Source organism: Babylonia areolata, chromosome 10 (genome assembly GCF_041734735.1).
Source record: "Babylonia areolata isolate BAREFJ2019XMU chromosome 10, ASM4173473v1, whole genome shotgun sequence".
Classification (NCBI taxonomy): domain Eukaryota; kingdom Metazoa; phylum Mollusca; class Gastropoda; order Neogastropoda; family Buccinidae; genus Babylonia; species Babylonia areolata.
In genome coordinates this window covers 19,686,456-19,705,693 of record NC_134885.1, presented here as the reverse complement: position 1 = coordinate 19,705,693, position 19,238 = coordinate 19,686,456, and the positions used below count along the sequence as shown (strand labels likewise).

At 39.5% G+C, this 19,238-nt stretch overlaps 1 protein-coding gene and 1 long non-coding RNA gene across 2 annotated transcripts in view; one reads left to right on the top strand and one right to left on the bottom strand.

Moving 5' to 3' along the window:
- Window positions 1-546: 546 nt before the first annotated feature.
- Window positions 547-2,372, top strand: LOC143286483 (uncharacterized). The gene is made up of 3 exons (XR_013055823.1): window positions 547-616; window positions 1,150-1,325; window positions 2,145-2,372. It is a non-coding gene; the product is annotated as an uncharacterized LOC143286483 (long non-coding RNA).
- A 7,685-nt stretch (window positions 2,373-10,057) lies between these two features.
- The window catches only part of LOC143286306 (flavin-containing monooxygenase 1-like), a 28,370-nt gene continuing 19,189 nt past the window's right edge, over window positions 10,058-19,238 (bottom strand). The window contains exons 6-9 of the mRNA XM_076593844.1: window positions 18,154-18,387; window positions 14,455-14,626; window positions 12,127-12,368; window positions 10,058-10,393 (exon numbers count right to left, since the gene is read on the bottom strand). Coding sequence (XP_076449959.1) covers window positions 10,058-10,393; window positions 12,127-12,368; window positions 14,455-14,626; window positions 18,154-18,387 — 984 coding nt within the window. The remainder of the gene's footprint in view (window positions 10,394-12,126; window positions 12,369-14,454; window positions 14,627-18,153; window positions 18,388-19,238) is intronic.

The window sequence follows — 19,238 nt, the reverse complement described above, 5'->3', positions numbered from 1 at the left end:
GTGTGTGTGTGTGTGTGTGTGTGTTTTCTGTGTGTCTGTGTGAGTGTGTCTGTGTGTGCCTGTGCTACGGTACTTGTGTCCACGGCGGACGCCATATGGGTTATATGAAGTTGGCTTAGGGGGTGAGGGGTTGTTTATTGGTAAATTTTAGATTTTAAATAAAAGATGGGATAATATGAGGATTAAATCATTAGAAAGAATAATTTTGGATCAAATTGTTGTGGATCAAAATCCTGTCGGCGACGCCACTTTTGTAGCCCGGTGTTGAACCGAGTCAGTGGTATTTACATAAAAGGGGATGGTACATAAGAAATAATTAATGAATTACTGAAAGGATATTAAAGATCCACGCGCACGGGCCAGGAACATGTAAAGGCCAGTCACAAAAGGTTTTTTCTATTGTTTTCGTTACAATAGTTATGAGAAGATAAGAAGAAGAGAAGAAGATAAAGAAAACAATGCAGCGATGTGGCGATGACGCTGCCCGTTGGGGCGACACATGCACACTGTGTGCGACACAGAGAGAGAGAGAGAGAGAGAGAGAGCAGGCCATGTTGTGACAGGCCAGGTGAAAAGTCGACCAGTGATCGATAGGCTGGAGTTTAACGACCACAAGGTCAAGTTTGTTCTTTAGGAGTTGTTTTAGTACATATATTTATTTCTTAAGGGGGTTGTTTGTGTGGTTGGGGTCGTAGGTGTTTGGTGGTTGGGGGTTGTTTGTTTGCTGTGTTGTGTTGATTGTATGTGGGTGGCCGGCGTGTTGTGCTGTTGATGTGTTGAGTGTTAACTGACTGTGTGTTGTGGTAGAGTGGGGTTGGGTTTTGTGAGTTTTGTCTTGTATGGAATGTTTTGTTTTGTTGCTGGGTCTTGTGTTTGGTTGTTTTTTGGGTGTTATTATTGTTTTTGTTGATGGTGTTGTTGTTGGTGGTGGTGATGATGATATCTTTTTGGTGAGATCGGCGGTAAAAGAAGAAGAGAGCCCGGCGAGAGGGGGAGCGCCAAGCACCCCCCAAAGAACTCCGTGGCCAAACCCGGGGCACCACCGGCCACCCCACCAGCCGCCGGACGCGCCGGATATGCGGCCGTGACCTGTATCACTTGCACATCATGTGTATTTCTCAATCGTGACATTTGTTTTTTTCATTGCAGGCCTGTCACCGCCATGGACGGACGCAGTCCACGCCTCGCATAGACTGACAGAGTCCAGTTCGGGTCAGGTCCCCTAGCTGGATGATCCTCGCGAGATCCAGAGGACAGGAGTGGGATTATAAGATTTCCGACACTGCCAGTTTAACCATCTCAGAGTGGTACAACGGCGTGAGGGGGTGGGTGGGTGATCCAAATCGGCTTTGGTTTTATGGGTCTCCTGATATCCCAAGGATTGGTTTTTGGGACTTGCAGCTCCTTTTGGTTTGTCCCCTGAGGAAGTAGAGCGGGGGTATTAATGAGGGTAGGGGGCATGTGTAAATGTGTTGTGCTTGCGGGAGGAGGGAAGATGGGTGGGGGGAGAGGTCGAGTGTGTTGTGCGTGGAGGGGAAGGGGACGGGTGATGGTTGGGGTGTTGAAAACCAGCTGCGAATCTCCCCAGAGGACAGGAAGGATTTGGTGAGAATCCTCATGGGTTGGTTTCCTAAGGTGGGATGAGGTTGGAGGAAGTCCTGGTTTGTTAGGCTATGCTTTTGCTTGTAGTGCAAGAGGGGTTATATTGCCTGTTATTTCAGTGCATGCTGGCATTGCAGTGCTCGTAGGATGCCTCTGCACCGCACTTGCACCTGAGTTTCCGGATGGTGCATGCGTGGGGGTGGGTCCTGATTCTTCTGAGGAGTTTGGAGTTATTTCTTGGGAGTAGAAGACGATGGTTTTTTGTTTTTTGTTTTGTTTTTGTTTGTTTTTTGAATGTGAATGTGAAGCCAGCCCGTCTCTGTATACTTGTGCTTCATGTGTTTGTTGCATCGGTCGTACATTGTTTGTCGTACCTTGTTTGTAATTTCTGTTAGAGAGTATTCCACATGTGATGGGGAGCCATACTCTATAGTTTCTTTGGCTGCTTTGCCAGCCATGTCGTTACCTATGATACCTGTGTTAGAATGTAGCACATGAATGTAAACTGAGTCGGTGCCCTTCTGTATGATCTGGTGTGCCAGGAAGAGTATCTCCTTTTGGAGGCCCCTCCTGTTCTTCGTCACCCCAGAGGTCAGTGCTTCTAGGAACGACTTGGAGTCTCGGCTGTCAGGAGTACCACTCCTCCTGGGATTGGGGGCATGTCATTCACGGCGAAGCATGCCATATAAATGGCACATAGTTCCGCCGTAAAGATGCTGAAACCAGTGATCACCCACTATGTTTTGTTGTTGGATAAATAAATAAATAAATAAATAAAGTAATAAACTTTCCGCGTTGCTTTCTTTTATAATGCAGTATGTCTTGAGTTCTAAAAAACCTTTTTGACAAAATAGTTTTTATTGTTTGGTTCAGTCTGTGCAAATAAAATGATGGGAACAAACTCTGTCAAAAGCTGTCCGAAGAAAGAAGAAGGAATTTTTCATTGGGAGCAAAAGATACAAAAAGACTGTCCCATTTTCTGTTCTGGAACAGATAAAATTGAAAAGAAAGACACACAGCTGGTATAAGAAGTACAGGACGACAGGGAATTATAACTTGATGCTTATGCGCGTGCACGAAACCAGGTTAAATGTGCATTATGCAAGGTCACTAAAGAGAAAGAACTGTCTGTTGCATAAAATATTAAAAGTGACCCAAAGAAATATTTTATTTACATTGCTTCGCAAACTAAACCTAAAGAGATAATTCCAAACATAAACACGCCTGATGGAATTTTAACTACAAATGACAGAGAAAAGGCAGAGGTCCTAATTTTTTTCTCTAGTGTTTTTACAATAGAATATATCAACAATATCCCTTCTTTTGAACCAAAGTATAAGGTTTCAAGAGATAATGTCGAGGTTTCAGAAAGGATGATAAGTGACAAGCTTTTACATGCAAATGTAAATAAAGCCATTGGTCCTGATGGAATTCACCATTATTTGTTACAAGAGTTACATCGCAGCTTAGCCATTCCCTTAAAGCTTCTGTTTGAGAAAACACTATCACATGGTAAAATACCACAAACATGGAAGGTAGCAGAGGTAAAACCAATATTTAAAAAAGGTAATTAACAAGACCCTGGTAATTATCGTCCAGTAAGTTTGACGTCAGTGGTTTGTAAAGTCTTTGAAAGCTGTTATCAGATCAATTTGGCTTTACCAGAGGTAGATCCTGTGTGACTCAGTTACTGAACACTTTACATGACTGGTGGATATCCATTGAAAACAATAAACCAATAGATGCAATATATCTGGACTTACAGAAAGCCTTCGACAAAGTTCCTCACAATAGGTTAATTGTAAAATTGTAAGGGTACAGTATAGGTTGGAATGGATAAAAGACTTGTTTGAAAGAACACAATATGTATCAGTAGGGTCTGAGTCGTCATGTCCTGTCAAAGTTAATTAGTGGTGTTCCTCAGGGCAGTGGCTTGGGGCCCACTCTCTTTGTGTATTATATAAATGATATGCCTGATATGCTTAACTGTTTAGTGAAAATCTTTGCTGATGATACAACGATCTATGAGGAAGTAGACTCTGATATAGGTAGGTTAAAGTTAGAAGCTAATATAGATAGATTAATAGACTGGACTGATAAATGGCAAATTAAATTTGATAACAATAAATGTAAAGTTTTACATGTAGGAAAGAATAATCCACATTATAGGTATTACATGGACTGTACTGAACTGCAGGAAACTTCATCTGAAAGAGATCTTGGGGTTATTGTTGACCCCAGTCTCTATTTTGATACTCATATTCATGAAACCATAAAAAAAAGCCAATAGACTGACTGGAATGTTAGTTGGGAATATACAGTGAAAAAGTAAGAACATAATGATACCTTTGTTTAAGTCATTAGTTAGGCCAGTCTTGGAATATGGGAATGCGGTCTGCAACACAGGATTAGTTAAGCATACAGACATTATTGAAAATGTACAAAGAAGATTTACGAAAAGAATTATTGGCTTTACTGATACGGACTATGAAAAAAGACTGCACTTTCTTAAATTACCTGGTTTAGAATATAGAAGACTGCGCGGTGATTTAATAGAGATATATAGAATGACTCATGGTTTTTATGACAGTAAAACTATATATTCTTTGTTCACCTTAAACGATAACAATGTTAGAAGAGGACATTCCCAGAAACTGTTCAAGTTTCTGCTAAAACTTCCAGATTTGGACATTTTTTTTTTTTTTACTAACAGTCTAACAAATGTTTGGATTAATTTGCCACAAGATGTTGTCTCTGCAGGAACAGTGAATACTTTTAAAAATCGTGTTGACACTTACTTTCAAAAATTAAAATACAAAACTCATCTAAATATTCTTTAATAAGCTTTGCGCACTATCAGATTATAAAAATCTCCCTATACATTTATGGGGACTCTCACTTCCCCCCATTTCAAGCGGGCAAAAGGCTTTACAGGCCTAAAGGCCTTCATATTCATACGATATAAGAAAGGCAGTGCACACCCACAAAAGCCCATGACGTCAGGTTCCCGACGAAAGCGTGTGCACTATCTCCCTATTCAAACAGAGTTAATGGTATGTATTACGCTTTGATTTTTACTGGAGTATGCTTGTTATAAACAGTGATGGATGTTTTATGCCAGAGTTTCAGAGCTTTATTGGGGTCAGAGAACTGATTCATATCTGACAGAGATGACTGAGCTCAGTGTAGTCAGGAAGGAAAGATTTATCAAAAATAGGAAAACATCAGTATGTAATGAAGTTATCTCCAGATTTTGGAATTTTCACCCTTTTTTGCAGTTTTATATTTCGTATTGACATAAACATGATCTAGCACTTTTCAGATGAGGGGCAGTTCGACTTGTTGCATCAACTGATTGAAGAAGGCCAAAATTATATATTCGAGCCCACCAAATGTTGGGTTTTAGAATACCAATGTTAAAATTACCAAGGAGAATGACTTCATTATCAGCAGGTGCAACAGCCTTCACCGTTTCACTAAAGCTGTCAAACCAGCCCAAGTGTTCTGAAAGTTTACACAATTTCAAGGATTTTGGTTTTTCTCACGTTTACTTCAATCCATATTGTTTCGACGTCGTATTTTTCAAACGGAACAAAATGTTTGTAAGATAAAAAATGACTAATAAAAATGAATTAGCCAGTTTGCTTTAGAGGGATGGGAGAAATGTAGCACATGTGCACGGCATGCTCCTCTCTCTCTTACAGATCATCCACACTGGCACGCCATCGTTCACACAACCACATCTCTCCAGTTCATCCATGACAAAGACAAGTCCACTGCAGTGATATTCTTTCAAAGCTTTATATAAAAACAATCTGGTTATAGGTTTTTTTTAAGCAAATGTCCAAATGTCTCCTTCTGCTTCTACCTCTCACAATTCTCTCTTCTTCTTCTCTGCCTTCTTCGTCTCTGTCGTCTTCCTCTTCTACATCTTCTTTGTCTTCCTCCTCTTCTCCGTCTTCATCTCCTCTGTCTTCTACTTCTCCTCCTTCTCTTTCTACTTCTCCGCGGTCTTCCTCTTCGCCTTCTTTCTTTTTCTCCATTGTCTTCTTCTCCGTTTCTTTTTGTCTTCTCCTTCTCTTACTTCTCAGCCTTTTTCTACTTCTCCGTTCTTACTCCTCTCCTTCTTCTTCTTCTACTTTTCAGTAATCGTTCATTGTCTTCTTCTCAGTCTACTTTTCCATCTTCTTTTCAGTCTTCTTCCGAGTTTTTTTTTCTTGGTCTCCTCTTCTTTTACTTCTTGAACTTCTTTTTCTCCTTCTTCGTTTTCGTCTTCTGTTTTATAACACATTTAAATAACATTTGTCAGTTGTTTCCATTATTCCATATACGACTGACAAACTATGCCACTGAGATTCATATTGAGCAAAACATGTCAGGAGTTATAAATGATACAATTATTTCCAAAGCATGTTAAAATTCTTCAAGGGAAACAATTCCTTAGATGAATAAATACGTTTTTCTGGATACACTGAAGTAAACCATGTTCCATATCCACTGAGATGAAAGGGGTCCGAAAATTAGCATGTGCGTGTCTGTTTCTCTGTATGTAAGAGAATGTGTATGTGAGATCTTCAGTTTAACGTCTATTCATTAGAAGTGTCATTAAACGGAAAGAAGAGAGGTAGTGGATGAAAGAGAGGGAATGTTTGTGAATATTAGTGTAAGAAAGTGGGATTAGAGGAAATGAAAATAAGTCTATTATGAGAAATAAAAATTTTAAAGAGATGGTGGTGTGTAATAAATGAGATGTTATAGGAGGGAAAATAGGTGTATCCATATCAACAAGTGTTAACTTACAACAATGTAGATATAAATAACGACATTAATTAGAATACATCAAATAATGATACCAACTGGACTGGAGTTGAAGATTTCCGAAAATATTCTAAGCAATGAATAATAATTCAAAATCTTTTCAGTGGCTAATGGAGCATTGGTAGAAAAGTGGTCAACTACAGCTTTTGATAGTAACTGTCTTTTGCTTGGACAATGAATGAGTAGATGGTTTACAGTTATTTGTTTACCGTAAAAACATTTTATATTGTTTGAAAATGTTCTACACAATGCATTTAAACGAATTATGTACATAAGGTTTGTAATTTGTCTTGAATGTGCTGTAGGTATCAAATTTAGAAAATATTTGGGATTAGCAGCATTCTTTGTGTTTACACAATATTGGTGATATTGAATATTTGAATCATCTATAAGCAATTCATTAAATTGATTTCTGGATACATTTGCTATACTACTGAAGCATTCGTGTATATCTGACTGGATGTCGAGTTGTATTGCACTTTCGAAACTACGTGCTGCTCTTCTAGCTGCTTGGTCTACCCATTCATTTGAAGATATTCCACAGTGCGAAGGTACCCAGCAGAAAGTTATATTGATGCCCTGTTTTGTCAGTTGATGAATAATATGTTTTATTTCCATTGTTATCTGAATTCGTTTCTTTGAATTTGGAGATTTAATAGCTTGTAATACTGACTGCGAGTCTACATATAATAGAACCTTACACACAGTTTTTAGAAGGTCTGAAATATAATTTAAGGCCATAAGTATGGCTGCAAGTTCAGCTGTGAAAATGGAATATTGTCTACCAATATAGTTGTTTTTTTTCTGAATTAATCTCTAACTGAAGGAATTACAAAAGCCACTCCTGAATTACTATTTTCAAGAACAGATCCATCTGTGTGTATTCTTAGATAATTTGAATATTGATTTTCCGTATAGGAGAGTACTTTAGTCTTTCAGAGAAATTTTGACTGTTTCTTGGATAAATCTGTATAATCTATGTCCAAAGTAGCTTTACACTGCTCCCATTCAGGAACTGGTGAAGAAGCAGGCATTTTTGCAGTCTGTTTGCCTTTTGAATCCGTGGAACTAATTATGTCTGATGCACCAGCCGCCGTGGCGAAATGGTTAGCGTCGCGGACTGACGGCTGGGAGGACGCGGGTTCGAATCCCAGTGGAGGTGGGTTTTTCGGCCCGTGGGCGGCTCCTACCAAGAGCTGAGTGTGCTGTGGGCTTAAATGGGGAGACTGGGACCACACAGTCGAGTGTCATCCACTTCAAGGATGCGTCTTTGGGTGTGTTGCTCTAATTACCTGACCAACACTGCAAGTGTCTGTATCTCTCGGGCCTGGTAACGCCGGGATATCATTATGACAGGAAGCGTAGAGTACAGCCTTGTCACGCAGTCCCAAACCAAAATGGACCTCCATAGCAACATCGTCATCATCATCGTCATCCTCCTCCTCCTTCATCGTCATCAATATAAACAAAATAGTCTCAAAGTCTGTGGCCTTTCATGCCCTGCTCTCATGGTGACCTCAGTTTCGATGCCCCTCCACTTCCGTGCTTGGGGTGAGTCCTGTCAATGTCGTCAGTGTCGGCAGATTCATGGCGGCCTGTTGTTTGAGGGACGTGGTGGCGGTCTCCACTCTGGGAGGGACGCTCACTCAGTCTGGCTCCGCGACTAAGCCATTAAGCGCGTTGGGTTACGCTGCTGGTCAGGCATCTGCTTGGCAGATGTGGTGTAGCGTATATGGATTTGTCCGAACGCAGTGACGCCTCCTTGAGCTACTGAAACTGAAACTGACTAAGCCATCATTGTCGTTAGTAGGGGGCTTAGTAGGTGGTGTCCTAAGTACGTTAGAACAGGCACCACTGAACACCACCGATGTGACTCAGCAGCAGTGCAGGGTCTCCTCTGGTGTGTGGCCTCCTGGCGACCTGACATCGATATTTCCCTGTGGACTACCGACGCTGGAACTGCGACGGACGAACCCCGTTGTGGCCGTGTACGGGGGAATCTAAATGAGCGGCGTGGGAGTAATGCCACTGAAATGGTGCAGATGATGGGGCAGAAAAAAAAAAAGCAAAAAAAAAAGCAGAAAGTCTGATGCAAATCTATTAATCATACTGGATGTCATGGACTGCGGAGGATTTGATTACGAATTTTGCGGCTGAAGCTTTCCTTTGTTCATCAAGAGATAAAATACCTGCTTCTCTGTAAGTTCCTAAATTTGATGTATGAATGGGCACACCTAGAGCGAGTTTATAAGCCTTACAATCAATGCTTTGCAGCTTCTTTAACAAATGTAGTGGAGCACTGAAAATTACCTCTTGAGCATATGTCAAGTGTGAACGTACGAGGGAGGCAGCAGGAGATATCAAAGATTTGGTATCTTGCCCCCCGTGCTGTTTACAAATTATTTTAAGAAAGTTTAAACCTTTCCTTGCTTTGTTTAATATATGATCGATATGATAATTCCACAAATGTTTTGAAGAAAGTTAACCAACCAATAATTCAGCAGATTGTGTATATCTTGTAATAGTACCATTTATTGTAAGCACAGGGAGATTTTCTTGGTCAGATCCTGTATTAAATAGCATCGTATTTGTTTTCTCTAATGATGATGATGAGCCATTTTCTGTCATAAAGTTGCTAATTTTATCAAGTTCTGCAGAACATCTATTTAAACTGACCACACAGGTAAAGAAACAGTTTACAAGCGAAAAAACATTCTAGCGACTTTTTAATGTGAAAAAAGCATACGACCAAGTGTGGCATGTTCGACATTTAAATAGACTGAAAAATATCGGTGTCACAGGAAACATGTATGATCATATTTGATTTTTTTTTATCAGATAGATTTATACAAGTAAGAATATGAAATACATATTCAAACCCCAGACAATTACACATTGGGTTACCACTTCTTCTTCTTCTTCATATGCCTGTTGACTCCATGTGGAGCACAGTGCTGCTACAGCACTCCTCCAGCGGACTCGGTTTTGGGCTGTCCTCTTCAGCCGGGTCCACGCACATCCGGCTGCCTTCATCTCATCCTCCGTGCTTCTCCAGGTCTGTTTTGGTCTGCCTACTCTCCTCTTGGCACTTGAATGGAATCCCCAAGGAAAGAGGAGAGAAGGCAAAGATAGAGATGGGGTTACCACATGGATCAATAATTTCACCGATTAAAAAAAAAAATTGTTATTAGTAGATCTACTGAACAAGCCAGCTAGAGATACAGTCTTAGTTCAATTTCCATATTATATTTGTTTATGGATAAAGGTGACAATGAAAAATGAAACGCCTACTAGGACACTGAATAACACAAAGAATGTGTGTGTGTGTGTGTGTGTGTGTGTGTGTGTGTGTGTGTGTGTGTGTGCGCGCGCATGTGTTAGTGCGTGCTTGTGTCTGTGTCAGTGTCTGTGTGCACACCCATGTGAGTCTGTGTGTGTGTGTGTGTGTGTGTGTGTGTGTGTGTGTGTGTGTGTGTGTGTGTGTGTGTGTGTGTGTGTGTGTGTGTAGGCACGTGTTGCGAGTGTGTGTGTTTGAACGTATGTGCATGCAACACACATCTGTGTGGTGCCAGTCAGGTATCTCTGTCTAAAGCATAACTGAGATACGCAAATGATTCAACATGCACAGCCCCCTGCTTCACATTCCACCCCCAAAGTAGAAAACCACAGCCAGAATGACAGGCACCAAAGCCACCAGACAGCCGTATCCCCAGGCACTGCCTGCCCTCCCTTCCCTCCCATCTCCCACTGTGCGATGCTGGATGGAATACACGGTTTCTCTGTACGCCTTTTCCGTGGCTTCCCGAGCTCCTGGCCAGGCGTGAGGCCCCAGCAGACGGTAGTGAAAGGGATAGGCGGGCCCGAACAACACAGCCAGGGCTATCTTCACATCGCCTCGAAGCAGAAAGCGCCACCAGTCAGGCGCCACACCAATTTCAGCAGCTATTTCATCGGTGTATGGTGTGGAGAAGCACTGAAAAGGTTTTTAGTATGAAAGTTAGGAACGCTTCTTGAAAAACAGAAAGTGCCAGTTTGACAGAGGAACGATTGATAAGTAAACAAATTAAGAAAAGACGATAGATAGTGAAATAAGCAAATAAGAAACAAGTGAAAAGATGTATAACAAACAGACATACAAATGATGAAAGAAGCAAAGAAATAAAAGATGCGGTCATTAAGTCTCTGATAGGAAGGAACATAGATAGATAGATAGATAGACAGATAGATGGAGTACAAATTTGGAGGGTGTTATGGAGGAATTAGAAGAGAATATGAACTTTTTCAGAGCATGAAATATCAAACTTTCAACTCACTGAGCACGAATTTTTAAACTTAAGAATGTTAATCATTAGCTTTCAAACAGACTTGAGTACTTGAATAAATTTCGAATCTGTACTACAGTAAACATTTTGCAACATATTAAAAAATGTTCTTAATTTACTCTAGATTTAACAAATATTTCTCCCCTGTGTGTTTACACACGCAGAAGATTCAATACACACATTAAAGATGATGTAATCCATCTCAGTGCTCGATGGGTTATGGAAACATACCCAGCATGCACGTCCCCGAAAACACTGAAATAACGGCTTCCTACATGGCGGATTAAATAAACAGGACGGTCCACATGTAAAATGGTGTGTGTGTGTGTGTGTGTGTGTGTGTGTGTGTGTGTGTGTGTGTGTGTGACTAAAATAAGACTGAATGACTCAGGAAGCGAATGATCAGCGCCTTATGGCAGCTGTCAGACGGCTCAACCCAGGTAGGCAGCCTGTTGTGCAAATGACTCCGTGTTTGTAAAACGCTTAGAGCTTGGTCTCTGACCGAGGATACGCGCTATATCCTGTCCTATCCTATCATTTTATGTCATTTAACAGAAACACAATGCATTTACTGCGCATGAACCTGAACGACATAACAAATGTGTGACTGATAAAACAGGTAAATAACTGCTTGGCTTTTGAAGCTGTGTTTTTTCTTTTTTACTGGCTCCCACCCGTTTCGTCTAATTTCCATCACATTTTTAAATCGGATTCTATCACAAAATGAATCACTGAAAGGATGCAGATGATGGTATTTTCCATAGTTCAGAATCTGAACCTGTTGCTTGTTCATAGATTCTGTATTTAACTACAGCATGCCTGGAACGCCTATGCCAAGTATTGCAGAGGAAAACGTGTGTGATGTTCTTCTTCAGTTAAGATAAGTTCTTGTATAATAATTATTGTGTGATATATATTTCAGGGTTTTGGTATTGTCAACAGAAAGCGTTCAAGGATAACCTACTCAGATTAAAAAAATATTAAAGAAGACTACATATAGCAAGAAAATGTAATCAGTTACACTAACATCTCGAAATTGTCCTTTACATAAACATTCCAAATATGTTCCTGTTTGATTTATATAACCATACGAACATGTACCATTGTCTATGCTTGGTCTCGAGTGAATCAGGCTGTACTGATGAAACATTCATGTCAAACTCCCACCAAAGCAAGTTCAATGCTCAACTCATTTTGGTTTTGAATAGAAAAGAATGTATAATGTGAACTTATCTGTGTAGACATCGAGATGTTAAGAGTAAATTGCATATTTTTCCTTCTGTATTACTTGAAATAAACATTCCGGTGACATGGTTAATTTCACACCAAGCTCAGTGCATTCTCGTGGAAAGCTAACATAGAAAGACGTAATAACTATACATACAATGTACTTGTAGCAGCCGTATGCTTCAAATTGCTGTTGGTTTGTGCGATCAACATCCTGCTGTCTGACTTTTCTGTCAGGGAGCCGATGCCTGCCGGCCAACACCCGAGCTGCCAGTCGTGCCTGCACTTCATAGACAGGGGGCAGGCCTCCTATGGTATAGATAAAACCCACCACTGCCAGCGTGTCGTGGGACAGCGAAGTAGGGTACATCATTTTGTACAGGTCGACTCTTCCGCTCTCTGCCAACAGACCAGCAAAGTCAGTCAATGTGGGGTACGGAACAAACTGTTTAGTTCGACTGAAGTGATGTGAGAACTTTTCTATTCAATATGATAGTAGAATGGGGCATATGGTATTCCATTCAATGCTGGGGTGAAAGGGGAAATATTCTATTAAATCAAACCATGAAATGATGCAGGATATTTTCAATGCAGAGTTTTGTTATGAAATGATGTCAGAGTTTATTTCCTCTTATTATATTTTTTCTGTGAAATTTACTCTTCTGTCAGGCGTATATTTTAGATAATTTTGTTCAGAATGAACTGACAGCAACAATTCAGTAAGCATATATTAATTGATTTGAACGTAACAAAAAGGACAGACAATATATGTAAGAAAGACACAAGACTAAAAAAGACGACAGTAAAGGGAAACTATAAACATCACTGTAAGGCTGTTCGCAGATGATATGTCATCTCCGGGTGGTCTGCAAAAGCAAATCAGTAATCTAAGAAAAAAACTATCTTCAAAGGAACTGGGACTTATAGTAAATTTACATCAAACCAAAATAGTGATTTCAAGGAAGAGGGCGGGGTGGGGTGGGGGGGGGGGGGAGTGTTTCTAACAGAGAAAAATGGACATTCGGAGGAAACACAACTGAAACCATAAACAAATACAAATAGTTATGGTTTACAAACACCGCAACCCTCTTTCTATTGACTCCACTGTATCATGTGTTCGCTACTGGTTGCAGCTTACCAAGATGTCACTTTCACGATTTTCGAAACATGTTGAAGAAATCTTTAGACAGAAATAACAGAACAACAGAAAATTGGTTTGGAAGAATCAAAGTGTGCCTTGAGTTGCGTGGTTTCCATGATATAACAAATGGATGAACCAGGGCACTGGCAATGAGATCACCTTCTTAAAGTCTCTCAAACAAAAACTGATTGACAAATTAAAAGTAGACTTTGTAGGAGTTAGTCACATATTTTCTTTATATTGGTCATTTAAGACAGACTTTCATTCTGAACTATACTTAGAAATATAGCTATAAAACGTTTTAGAGATACTGTGATGCGTTCATATCCGTCAGAAATATTTTCCAAAATTCATAAATCTTACTGACAATACCTTGCTACCTGTTCTATAAAAACCATGTGTTACCTTCTGGAGAAATCTTGCGATATATACTCCAGAACAAAGTACACATTAAATGAACTGGTACGTTTGTAAACATGTAGCGTAAATTTATGAATACGCACGTACATCTTATGTATTTACTGACTCCTTTTTTTCATCCATTCATCCTTTGTCCATGCAATACCAGCTCTTTGTTTGGATGAGCGAAATACATATTCTTTCCGTATGATGAACTACCATTTGTATGTCCCTACCGCTTTTGTGTATGGACCTGTGGCCTTCACAATAAAACCCGTGTTAGTGTGGTGTCACTGTCACTCTCTCTCTCTCATTTATTCACTCACTCGCAGCTATTTTCTTATGACATGGAAGAATGTTCTAAACATCTGACATCCACGATATTGACCTTCAATATCAAATTAAGAAATCTGTTACAAAATAATCTATTGCAGAGACAATTACAATTACTTCCTATGGATCTCGGTCTCATAGGCTTCACTGACTACTGAAATACAAGAGTAAAAGTGAATACGTGATGACAGATTTTCCGTCGGTCCAGCGAATGACAACACAGACATGGTCCTTAAGTGAGAGAAGCCTATATTGGGAGATACTAACTACGTCTTCAAAGAAATTGAATGGGTGTAGGTCCTGTACAGAATATCCATGTTTTATGTGTTTCTTCTTCTCCTGGATGGCACTCCACTTTTTCACTCAAATGTCTTCTTCCCCAAGAACACTGGAGTTTCCGCTGAGCCCTTGCAATTGCAACATCATCTTAGATTGTAGTTTTTAGGTGTAACTTCGAATTTTGTATTCTAGATTGGGCTTTTCTAAACTGGAACCAAAGTTATGCTTCATTCCTCCTGGGAGGATTTATCAGGCTCCTTATCCCTGACTGACAACTGCAGAAAATTCCCTGACAAGAACAAGAAGTAAAGGATGCTCCTGCTGTTCACTTACCATGGTCAAATGACATTATGGACGGGTCAATAGCGTCAAAGTTGTTTTTGTAACCTGTGGCGAAGATGATGTCATCGACCTCCTTCAGCACCTTCCCATCCTTCAGGTGAATCTCACCTGTACCTGTCACCCTCTCTATGGCAGACACCACCTTCACCTGGCCCGTGATTACCTGAAAAGCACCATGAAATAGGTTCTCTGTCAGTCTCTGTGGGCGTTTTTCTTTTCGTCATTTTTTATGGTGTTTTTTTTCTTCTGTTTTGTGATAGTTGTCAGTGAAAATATCCCTTCTGTCCCTTAATTTCATTAACGGAGAAACGAATAGATACGCAATTTATATAAACAGTATTTTACTTTGTATCCGCTACTGGCTGAAATTAACAAGGTTGAAAGAATACAGATTACCACATACAGCTTACATAATGCTATTTGACTTATATGCAAGAAATAAAAGAAATTGGGTATCAAGTGTTCGTTGTAAATTGCATTAGTTTGGATTTAGTTATGCATTGGGTAACCAAGATATTCAAGGTGTCAACTTGTTTTCAAGTAAGTCTAAAGACAGATTAATTGCATGCATATAGCAAGAGCATTAAAAGTAGAGATATATTTCAAATATATCGCACATTCTGTATTATGCAGCATGTTAAACTGTATCTACAAATGGATTCAGATACACTTGAAAATTGTCATGACAAAAATTAGCATTGGTATCTCTTGTGTTGCTTAGCATCAATTTTATTACAGAAAGCACATTGAAATTGATTTAGTTCGTCCATTATACAAAACTGGAAATGAAGATTCCTTGCACTCCTTAAGATTATTATTCAAAAGCAGATACCTAAAGACAGATATTGGCCAAAAAACATTCAGATATAAAATAATGAATACTATTCATGATGTCAAGTTGAAATGGTTCCAGATCAGGTTAGTTCACAGAATTTTAGCTACAAACATTGTTTTAACAAGAATGAAATAAAAGCCAGTGGCAGATGTTCGTTCTGTAGCCGGGTTGGCTACAATCTTCGTTGGGCCAGCTAAGCAGACGACTTTTGCGACTCGCCGAAGGTTACTAAGGATGTTTGTAAATCGGTCACAAGTTATCTCCCTTTACAAGGAATCGTATGATTTTTCATCAATTTATTTAATTATAAACACTTCCTTATATATGAGATTATAGTTTTTATGTTATTGGATTCTAAAAAGATCATACTTCTCAACTGTAATGATATCATTTGGCCAGAAAGCCTATAACTCTTTTAAATTAATATTTATGTGAATGAGTTTTGGCGCGATCTTCGAAATCCACTCATTTGAAACATAAAAAATACCTTCGTTTTCTATAAATCGATATAGTTGCCGTGGAATTTAGATTGTGCATTAAAATGTAAATGATTAAACTTTCTTCTCGTGTGCCGCTTTCCGTGCACACCTAAGTTATAGGCATGCGATGGTACGAAATGTCTGACAGCATTTCGGCCCCACAAAACTATCTCTTCTTCAAGCCATTGGAATTCGTCAGTGCCAATTTGAGCAAAATATGTTTTTACAATACCTAGAAATTTTTATAGCGTGTCTTGAAGATGTTTACATTTCTGTTATCAATCTGATTCGTATCATACATGTATAGTTGTGTTATAGTTGGTTTAAACGAAGTATTTCATTGTCGATCACGAGTGCCAAAGCACCGCCAAGCGGTGCCGACACAGGAGCTGTCCGTTGAGTTTTCTCTTGAATTTTGACATAAAAAATCTTTAGAAGCAGATTCTATAGATGAATTTTATATAGTTGGAAATTCAGGATTTCCAGTTACTTAACTGTTACAATTATATTACATATCGCGACGTATTAATTGTTGTAATCAGTGTACAGAAATGATACATGAACTCGTTAAAAGCTCGTTCATTCAGTGACTCTTTTGTTTACAGTTTTTTAACTACATTGTTTTTGTAGAAAATGGTTTAGCTTAAGAAAATGCTCGTCTCTTGTAGTTTTGTGTGAAATATAATATGTCTATGTTAGTTCCCCGAGCCGAAAGTCAGAAGCCGCTAAATTTGATCAAACAAACACAAGCTTGGCTCCTCAAGGCTCGCGGAGGGCCGGTTTCGCGAGTCGCTTCGCGGCGCTAGCTTTGCGGTTCGGCGGAACAGAATATAAGGAGTGAGCGAGTGCCAGACAAAGAGAGAACTATCCTGGTCTGGAAGAATGAAAGAATAAAAGAAGAAAACCAGCGCACTGCCTTCCCGAGTCTACCTTGCCTGGCTGCAGCTCTCTTCTGCTAACACCTTCTACCTGTCTTCACCTTCTCTAACACCACCTTACCACCCCATCACAGTTCTATAATGTGAACAGAGATGAATTAGAACATGTCTTTTGGAGATGTATACATGTTAACCATTTCTGGAAGAACCTTGAACATGTGGTAAGTAGCTACTGTGTCAATGTTTAAAAAATAACACTGAACGAATCAGTTGTTTTATTCGGAAATGATCCAAAATATAAATCGGACAGGGTATTATTTGACTTCATTATACTGCTGGCAAAGTTTTTCATCTATAAATGTAAAATTAATGAAAATCTACCACATTTTCACGCATTTCAGAAATATCTAAAAGCAAGGAACGAAATAGAAAAGTACATTTCATTTGCAAACATGTGCTCAATTTCATTAATAATTGGAAATGCTACAAAGATTTAATGAAAACAAGTCAGAACCGTTGATGCTTGAATGGAATATATAAAAGACCATTTTTTTTGGTTCATCTTGATAACAGCACTGGAAGTATATATTTGGTTTGAAATGAATTAAGTGACAATGATATATATTCATATGTGTTTATGTGTATATTTCTGTGTGTAGAGGTATATATGTATGTGTGTGTAATTATATATATATATATATATATATATATATATATATATATATATTGTGTGTGTGTGTGTGGGGTGTGTGTGTGTGTGTGGGAGACCAGGGGTGGGGAGTGGTTCGGGGTGGATGGATGTGTGTGTGTGTGGGTGTGTGACAGGAGGAGAGGGGAGTGAAAGAGAATCATCCCGATCGCTTGTAAACAGTGATAATTTGTCCATTCTAAGTGTGCATAAAATTGGAGCTTTTCTCTCCCCTGTCAACTAATTCACATTTGTCTATTGCTGCTGAAAAAAGATTGATACCCAGTTGCAGACACTGATTCTGCAGACCGGATTACTTTATAATGACAAGCATTTTGTTTAGTTGTTTATTTCTATGATACTATTTGCTACCCAATGTTATGAATCGATATCTGTTCTTTGCATTTTTTTGGAGGGGGGTGGGGGGGAGGGGGGCGAGGTTTTGTGTGTGTGTGTGTGTGTGTGTGTGTGTGTGTGTGTGTGTGTGTGTGTGTGTGTATTAGGTTTGTTTGTTTGTTTGTTTGTGTGTGTGTGTGTGTGTGTGTGTGTGTGTGTGTGTGTGTGTGTGAATGATATTTTTATGGTTTTTCTTTCTATATGGATGTATGTATCCTATAATGGATTATAACAAAAAAGTGTATAGAAAGGAAAACAATCAGAATGACAATGCATACATGCGTAGTAATCTACAACAACAAGAGCAGGAACTACAGCAACAACAACAACAAAGTGAAACATATGACAACAACGTACAGTAGCAACAGCAAATTAAAATCAATTCAAAACCCCAAGACAATCGCCACAGTCTACCTTGGAAGGAAGCAGGTCATTGATCATCAAGTCGGCCCGCTGAGGAGGGGTGACTGCATCGCACTGAAGTCCTGAAGCGACAGGATTCAGGTTGGCTTGGCTGTGTAAACCGCCAATGAGAAACGAAGGGGGCATGTGCCTTGTCCCCATGCGAGTCAAGGAGAAATCCCACGGCGTGAGACCGTTTAGGAAGCGGGAAACGACGTAGCACCCGTGACGAACACTGAGATACACCTGTGACGATAAATAACGCACTGACATAACAGGTTTGCAAAAGGAGTGTGTACGTGTGTGTTTTGTGTGTGTGTTATGCTTTTTGGTTTCTTTGTTTTTTTGTTGTTGTTTTTTTGTTTGCTTTTTGGTTTGTTTCTCGTTGGTCTTGGTTTGGTTTTGGTGTGGGTGTTTTTTCCTTCTAATCAAATGGGGGCACAGGGATTCTGCAGTGCTTAGCCCACTTGATTATACATATCTGCACATGGGGATATGACAACTGATATGAACAAAAAAGGGGCACATAAGTGATAGTGACATGACACACCATTCTTCCTAGTCATACCCCAGACCCGGTGGTGTCAGCTTTCCGCCCACTCAGCAGTTTTCTCTCCTTTCTGGTCACAGTGAATGGTGCCTCCGTTCTTACGTTCTATTTCCATAGTAACCTGCAGCTGGTGACCCTGTCTTTCCTGTGGTCTGATCTTCTAAACTACATTTACATTAGATCCACTCATCATGCAGCAACGAAACAGGGAAGAACATTTCTGCAGCTTTAAAAAACTGAATGTTGAAAAAAATCAAGGGTAAGGCAAATGAATTAAATAAAAAAAGAAAAAGTGTCATCCTCACACCATTCTTATGTCATGAAAAACCGCAGGTATATCGATGCAATAGATACTATCCATTTGTCATCAAATATCATAAACAGGACTGACAGTAAAATAAATTTTTTTTTAAAAAGCTTGGGAAAAATAACTAAAAAACTGCAAGTGGACCTCACTGAGGATAGTGCTCATGCATTGCATTGATTCTCTCGCACTCGCTAATGGTTTTAGGATTGCAATTTGCCGCAGGAATTTCGTCGTATGACT